We start from the raw sequence: 8,034 nt of genomic DNA, 5'->3' as shown, positions 1-8,034 counted from the left end.
TTGTCAAGCTCACGCCTGACTCTTGGTGACCCCATGCACAATAGTATCAGACCGTTGTGATCCATAGAGTTCAGAAGTAGGTCACTAGGCCTTTCTTCCTAGCTGTCTTAGTCTGGTAGCTCCCCTGAAACCTGTTTAGCACCATAGCAACATGCAAGCCTCCACTGACAGATGGGAGGTGGCTGTGCATGAGATACACTGGCTGTGTCCTAACCTGAAGTATGGAGTCCCCGGGAGGTGCAAATGGTTAAGTATTGGAAGGTTGGCAGTTCGAATCTGCTTGTAGGCACCTCAGAAGGCAGGCCTGGAGATCTGCTTCTGAAAGGTTACAGCCTCGAAAGCCCTATGGAGCACAGTTCTACTCTGACACGCATGGGTTTGCCGTGAGTCGGAATCGACTTGCCTGTAACCAGCAACAACAATGCATTCCAAAATAATAGAACACAAATTCTTCACAAATGTACATGGAATATTCATCAAAATAAACCATATGCTGGGTAATAAAATAAGTTGAATAAATTTCAGAAGATGGAATTTCTAGAATACATTCTCTGACCACAAAAGAATTAAATTAGAAGTCAATAACATTAAGACATCTGGGAAAGCCTCAAATATTTGGAAATTAAACAAAATGCTTCTAAAAAAACCCTAGGACAAAGCATGTACGTGACCTGATACCTAATAAGCTCACAATGTACCTCTTCCAATCTTCTGTCTTCCCGTAATGTCTCTAAAAAACAGATTTCTCTGCCCTTAATGATGCTCATTCTGCTGGGAATGGGGGATGGGAAATATGAGATCATGGAGAGAATCATGGAAATATCAGGTAAAACCAGTTTTCTGAATCTTGCCTTCTTGCTCTCTTGAGCATTCATTTCATAAACTTCAAGCTTCTGCTCTGAGCTAAGTTCAGGGCTGGGCATGAGGAGGTAACTGGCAACAAGCCACAATCCCTTCCCACAAGGCATTCAGCATCCAGGGAGAAACTGACAAGTAAACAGGCAATGATAGTTCATTGTAGTAAGAGTTAGGACGGAGGTGAATTCAGGGGCCTGTGGAGTCTGGCAAGCGAGGAATCTCTACCGCAGCTTAGATTCAGTCAAGAGAGAGTTCCTGGAGGAAGTGGCACTGAAGCCCAGTTCGAAAGTGATGAGCAGCAGTTAGGAGGCAACAGGAAAGCCTCCGGGGCTTGATGGAGATCTGGGAGATCTGAGAGCAGAAAAGAACACACCAAACCAAAACTAAACTTGTTGCTGTTGATTCCAACTCATGGCAACTCCATGTGTGACAGAGCAGAACTGTGGTCCACAGGGTTTTCTTGGCTATAATCTTTTTTTTTCTTTCTTTTTTAAGAATTTTTATTGAGCTTTAAGTGAATGTTTACAAATCAAGTCAGTCTGTCACATATAAGCTTATATACGCCTTACTCCATACTCCCTTTTACTGTCCCCCTAATGAGTCTTTTTAATGAGTCAGCCCTTCCAGTCTCTCCTTTCGTGACAATTTTGCCAGCTTCCAACCCTCTCTACCCTCCTATCTCCCCTCCAGACAGGAGATGCTAACACAGTCTCAAGTGTCCACCTGATACAAGTAGCTCACTCTTCATCAGCATCTCTCTCCTACCCACTGTCCAGTCCCTTCCATGTCTGATGAGTTGTCTTCGGGAATGGTTCCTATCCTGGGCCAACAGAAGGTTTGGGGACCATGACCGCCAGGATTCCTCTAGTCTCAGTCAGACCATTAAATCTGGTCTTTTTTTGAGAATTTGGGGTCTGCATCCCACTGATCTCCTGCTCCCTCAGGGATTCTCTGTTGTGCTCCCTGTCAGGGCAGTCATCGGTTGTGGCCGGGCACCATCTAGTTCTTCTGGTCTCAGGATAATGTAAGTCTCTAGTTCATGTGGCCCTTTCTGTATCTTGGGCTCATAGTTATCATGTGACCTTGGTGTTCTTCATTCTTCTTTGATCCAGGTGGGTTGCAACCAATTGATGCATCTTAGATGGCCGCTTGTTAGCATTTAAGACCCCAGACACCACATTTCAAAGTGGGATGCAGAATGTTTTCATAATAGAATTATTTTGCCAATTGACTTAGAAGTCCCCTTAAGCCATAGTCCCCAAACCTCTGCCCTTGCTCCGCTGACCTTCGAAGCATTCATTTTATCCCGGAAACTTCTTTGCTTTTGGTCCAGTCCAGTTGAGCTGACCTTCCGTGTATTGAATATTGTCTTTCCCTTCACCTAAAGTAGTTCTTATCTACTAACTAATCAGTAAATAACCCTCTACCACCCTCCCTCCCCCCTCGTAACCACAAAAGTATGTGTTCTCAATTTATACCATTTCTCAAGATCTTATAATAGTGGTCTTATACAATATTTGTCCTTTTGCCTCGGACTCATTTCACTCAGCATAATGCCTTCCAGGTTTCTTCATGTTGTGAAATGTTTCACAGATTCCTCACTGTTCTTTATCGATGCATAGTATTCCATTGTGTGAATATACCATAATTTATTTAATCATTCATCTGTTGATGGACACCTTGGTTGCTTCCAGCTTTTTGCTATTGTAAACAGAGCTTCAATAAACATGGGTGTGCATACATCTGTTCGTGTGAAGGCTCTTATTTCTCTAGGGTATATTCCGAGGAGTGGGATTTCTGGGTTGTATGGTAGTTCTATTTTTAACTTTTTAAGAAAACATCTTGGCTATAATCTTAACGGAAGCAGATGGTCAGGTCTTTTTTCTGTGGCACCACTGGGTGGGTTTGAACAGTCAACCTTTAGGTTAGAGGTCAAGCACAAACTGCTTGCTCTACTTGGGGACTTTCAGAAAAGAACATAGCCCATTGGGAAGCTGCAAGCAGTTTGCTGTGGAATATAAACAATGTATGTGTATGTATGTCTGGGGTGTAGTTTAGGGTTTGGGGGATACAGATGAGAAATGGGCTGGAGGGGCAGGAAGGTGCAGGCATTACTAAGGGCCATGTAAGCCACTCTAAGGGGCTTAGACTCGAGCCTTTGACTCTCTCAGAAGGCAGTGCCTAAGCAGCCCAGTCAGTCCTAGCAAAGCGTGCTCTCAGGAGTCTGTGCTGGAGGCTCATGATGCCTCGCTGGGAGACTCACCGCGTCACTTTTGAACCTATTCAGTAGAAGGAGTGATCCTATAATTACCGTGGTGATAATTAGAAGAGCTTCCATGGCCTCTTTCAACAAACATTGCACAAGCCATGACCCTGTCACCTCTAGGGGAGCTAGGCACCCCCTGTGGTGGTGGCGGGAGGTGGGGGTGAGCCAATGCCTGTATCTCCTGCCAAGTACACTTAATTACCCAGCTGAGGCCCAGAGGTGCTATAGATACACCTGGGGTTGCTCCAGCTTGGAGCTGAGTACTGCTGGCAGGGGAACCAAAAGTTGCTCCCCAAGTGCCACAGGCTGGGTGGCCTCCTGTCAACCCATAAGCTTAGAATTTATTTCAGTCTAGCCTTCTGGGGGGATTGTAAGCCTGCAGAGATCTTGACTAGGAGCTGGAGGGGCCTTCTACGTCTCGGTGACATTATCCTGCTATGCTCAAGCCCTCACTCTCTGGGTACACACTTGGTCCTCCTGGAACCATGTACACAGTGTTTCTGTGACCTCCCAGCTCTGCTGAATGCTGGTTGGCTCCTAATAAGGTCTGCATTCTACATGTTTTCCCAAGAGACACTTGGGGGCCTCCAGTCTGGATGGAGAGAAGAAAACGTTTCTTCTCATTTCTGGCTCCATACCCTAACTCTCAGGAATCCCTGGATAGTCCAAGTGGTTAAGCACTTCACTACTAATTGAAAGGTTGGCAATTTGAACCCACTGAGAGGTGCCTTAGAAGACAAGCCTGGTGATCTACTTCCAAAACGTTACAGCCTTGAAAACCCTATAGAGTACAGCTCTACTCTGACACACGGGGTCACCATGAGTCAGAGTTGATTCAATGGCATCTAACAACAACTCTCACCCAAATCTCTTTCCCCTCCTCCCTTCCACCAGATTTTTCTCATTGGAAAGAATGGCCTCTTTGGGGCTTCTGGGAAGGCCTGGACTTTCTTTCCTCACCACCTCCTGGTTTCATTCGCCAAGTACCAATTTTTCACTTGGCTTTGCCGTCTATCACTCTCTGGGAACTGAAGCCCAAGTGAGTCGCCCAGGGCTCAGCGTGCCATTTTCATTTCATCAGTGACACATCTGTTCTGTTTTGTTCTTTGCTCTCCAGAGAAGATGCTTCTGCACCTCCCAAAGCCATTTTTCCCGTGGGATCTGGAGCCTCGCTCATGCCTCTTGAAGACTCAGAGGGTCTGTGTGTCATGTTCAAGGGTACAGTTGGCTTTCTGTAAAAGCACCTGGCAAGGCTGTCAGAGCTGAACAAATGTCAAGAATTTAGGCTCACGTCTCCTCATGTTATGCCCACATTCAGTGCAATTTATGGCTAGGTAGATATTTACGGGCTGGTATCTTTCTGTGAATGGTGAGAGGAAGGGTCCCCGGTGGTTTGATATTTTCTTGGGGCCCTGCCTCAACCCTCTCCAGGATCATAAGCTTATAAGCTGAGCCTTTCTCTGCTCAGGTGGGGCATCAGAGGAAACGCATCCAGCCTGACTGGTCCTGGCACCCAGCAGAGAGGGAAGGAGGAAGAAGGAAAACTGTACTTGGCTTTCTCATTAAAGGGTTCCCCTTGGGGAACAGGCAAGCAGCAGGTGTATGGGCAATGGCCAACCGATTGACTTGGAGATAGATTCAGGGTGTGGTGTTCTCCGTAAGCCTCGGCAGGCCCTGGGAAACTGGAGGAGAGCTAGATCCCGGCCCATAGTTGGGCAAGCTGCAGGGGATACTGGTTTCACGTACGCGGGCTCTGCTCCCAACAGAAACAGGGAGTCCGGGAGGGCTAGTGTGCCTGTTGCCAACACGTGATTCTAAAGCCTGAAGGAGCAGCACTGATCATTTTGATTTATGAACATAGTAACTGGCAGGGAGGCTTAGCTAGGTCCTTCAAAATCTGGCCTCAGTGCACATTTCTGGTCTTTTCTCTCAATACTGCCCAGCACAAATCCTCCACCTCGCTCCTGACTGTCAAGCTCACCCGGAACCTTCACGTCCCTGGGCCTTGCCTAATGTCCTTCTCTCTTCCTGGAATGTCCCCCCACCCCCTTTTTTTCTCTCTCTCTTTTTAAAATATTTTATTTATTTTTGGTGGCAGTATACACAACCAAACATACATCTGTTCACAGTTTCTGCGTTAACAGTTCAATAACATTGGTTACATACTTCACGTTGTGTCATCATTCTGTCTCTGTCCATATTGTTTCCTCACCATTAATTTAGGCTCTCTGCCACTTAAAGTTCTCATCTGTGCTTTAGATTAACTATTGTCAGTGCACACTCATAGATAATTTTTTAAATCAGAGCCCTAAGTTTGAGGCAAACATTCTTTATGAACGGCTAAACTGTTGTTTAGTTTAGCGTTGGCTTCATGGGATAGATTCAGTTCAAGGTTTAGAGATGATTTCCGGGCATTAGATTTGGGAGTTCCCCCAGTCTCAACAACTTTCAGGTCTGGTTTCCATATGAGTTGGAAGTTCTGTTTCGTGCTGTTCCTCCGTCTAATCAGGATCCATCTATTGCGTCCTTGATCAAAACATTCAATAATGGCAGCTGGGCACCATCCATTCCTTCCAGTCTCATGGTAATGCAAGTAATAGTTTATGGAGGCAATTAAACCTACAGTCCAGTTCCTTCTCTGATTCTTGGGAATATCTTTTCTCTTGGTGAGCCTCTTATCCTTTCAGACCGCCTCATCCACCCCAGGAGAAAGCATTGCCCAGTGTCCCAAGGCTCAACTGCTCTCTCCATTCTCCCTCCCCTTCAGCCACAGGTTTAAGGTGCTGTTCTCCATTGTTGCTGTCAGGCGCTGTCCAGGCAGTTCTGACTCATAGTGACCCTTATATGTACAACAGAATGAAACATTGCCTGGTTTTGCATCATCCTCACAATTGTTGCTATGTTTGAGCCCATTGTTGCAGCCACTATGTCAATCCATCTCGTTGAGGGGCTTCCTCTTTTTCACTGACCCTCTACTTTGCCAAGCATGATGTCCTTCTCCAGGGACTGATCCCTTCTGGTAACATGTCCAAAGTATGTGAGACGAAGTCTTGCTATCCATGCTTCCAAAGAAGCACTCTGACTGTACTTCTTCCAAGACAGATTTGCTTGTTCTTCTGGTAGCCCATGGTATATTCAATATTCTTCACCAACACCATAATTCAAATGCATCAATTCTTCTTCAATCTTTCTTATCCATTGTTCAGCTTTCGCATGCGCATGAGGCAATTGAAAATACCATGGCTCGGGTCAGGTGCACCTTAGTCCTCAGGGTGACACCTTTGCTTTTCAACACCTTAAAAAGGTCCTTTGCAGCAGATTTGCCCAATGCAATATGTTGTTTGATTTCTTGACTGCTGCTTCCTTGGGTGTTGGTTGTGAATCCAAATAAAATGAAATCCTTGACAACTTCAATATTTTCTACTTTTATCATGATGTTGCTTATTGGTCCAGCTGAGAGAATTTTTGTTTTCTTTATGTGCTGGTCTCTGGTCTAGGTCTACTATGTTACCCCTGTTCCTGTCTCCAGCCCTCCAAATAGAGAGTTGCCTGAGCTTTTTTCCTCTTGCTGTTTCCTCTGCCAGGAACTCTCTTCTCCCACATCTTTCCATGGCCAGCTCCTTTTCGTCCTTCAGGTGTCAGCTCAAATGTCACCTCCTCAGAGAGGCCTTCCTTGATTACCCTTTCTAAAGTAGTCCTCGCCCCTGCTTGCTCTCTGGGCTAATGTCTTTGTAAAGCTTAGCCGCATCTGAAATTATCTTCATTTATTTGTTGGTTCAGATTGTCTATGTCTCTTCCTCTAGAATGTAAGCTCCCAGCGGGCACAAACCTAGTGGAATGACCACCAAATAAGTACGTTGATTGATTAAATGAAGGTGAATATGGAGTATCCGATTTGGCACTCCAAGGGCTTGGCACAGAGCCTGGGCGTGACAAAGGTTGGCTGCGTGGTCAATTTGATACATGGACGAATGAATGAACCACCGAACTTAAGAACGAAGGAATGAATGCAGCCCTCTGCCGGCAGACTGACAGGTTGATTGGCAGTTGGGGGCCCTGGCCAGACTGTTGATTGACGGCTGACAGCTGAGTGACAGCCAACGCACGCGCATTGGGGCTCCTGATTGGCTGGCCGCAGCGGACCCTAGGAAAGGGGCGGGAGGGGGTGGTGCCAGGCGGCCGCTCCGCGTGCGGAGAGGGGCGGCCCAAGGCGGCGGGAGGCGGCCCGACAGCCCGCGGCCGGGCGAGCAGTAGTCGCCTCGCACCAACCAACCCACATCTCCGCGCATGGGCCCGGCGCGGGGGGCGGGGCGCGCGCGTCACGTGAGCGTGTTTTGGGCACGTGACTCGCGCGGGGCCAAGGCTCACCCGGCCCCTCCTCCCTTCCGCGGGTGTGAGCGGAGCGGCCTCGCCTCACCGCCTAGCGCCCCCCTCAGCCGCCGCCGCCGCCTACGCCCGCCGGCCATGTCCTCAGGCCGCCGCCGCCGCCGCCCGAGCGCGGCGCGCCCGCGGCCCAGCGCGCAGTGAGCGCGGGCCCTTCTGCGGTTCGCCCGCCCGCCCGCCCCGGGGCCCCCTTGTTCTCAGCGCCGCCGCCGCCGCCGCCATGTTGGGTTTAGAGCCGCAGCGGAGCCGCCGCCGCCGCCGCCGGTGAGGGAGGCCGAGAGCGGAGCCCGCCCCGGCCCGGGGCCCAGGGAGCGGGGCTGCCTCGGAGCCCGGCCTCTCTCCGCCAGCCGCCTTCCCCGCCCGCACCGAGCGAGCGCCGGGCCCCGGCCGCGCCTTCCGCTCGCGAGCGAGCCCGCCCGCCGTCCGGCCGTCCGTCCGTCCACCCGCCGCCGGGCCCGGCCCAACGTTCAGCAGCGCCCGGGAGAGTCAGCGCCATGGCGGAGCAGACCTACTCCTGGTGAGTGCGG

The 8,034-nt window shown here is 49.3% G+C and overlaps 1 protein-coding gene across 1 annotated transcript in view; it reads left to right on the top strand.

Moving 5' to 3' along the window:
* Positions 1-7,898: 7,898 nt before the first annotated feature.
* The window catches only part of SPPL3 (signal peptide peptidase like 3), a 190,175-nt gene continuing 190,039 nt past the window's right edge, over positions 7,899-8,034 (top strand). Inside the window, exon 1 of the mRNA XM_064272296.1 lies at positions 7,899-8,024. Coding sequence (XP_064128366.1) covers positions 8,002-8,024 — 23 coding nt within the window. The 5' untranslated portion in view covers positions 7,899-8,001. The remainder of the gene's footprint in view (positions 8,025-8,034) is intronic.

Source organism: Loxodonta africana, chromosome 19, assembly GCF_030014295.1.
Source record: "Loxodonta africana isolate mLoxAfr1 chromosome 19, mLoxAfr1.hap2, whole genome shotgun sequence".
In the NCBI taxonomy this organism is placed as follows: Eukaryota; Metazoa; Chordata; class Mammalia; order Proboscidea; family Elephantidae; genus Loxodonta; species Loxodonta africana.
The sequence above is the reverse complement of the archived record's forward strand: the minus strand, read 5'-3'. Positions and strand labels throughout refer to the sequence as shown.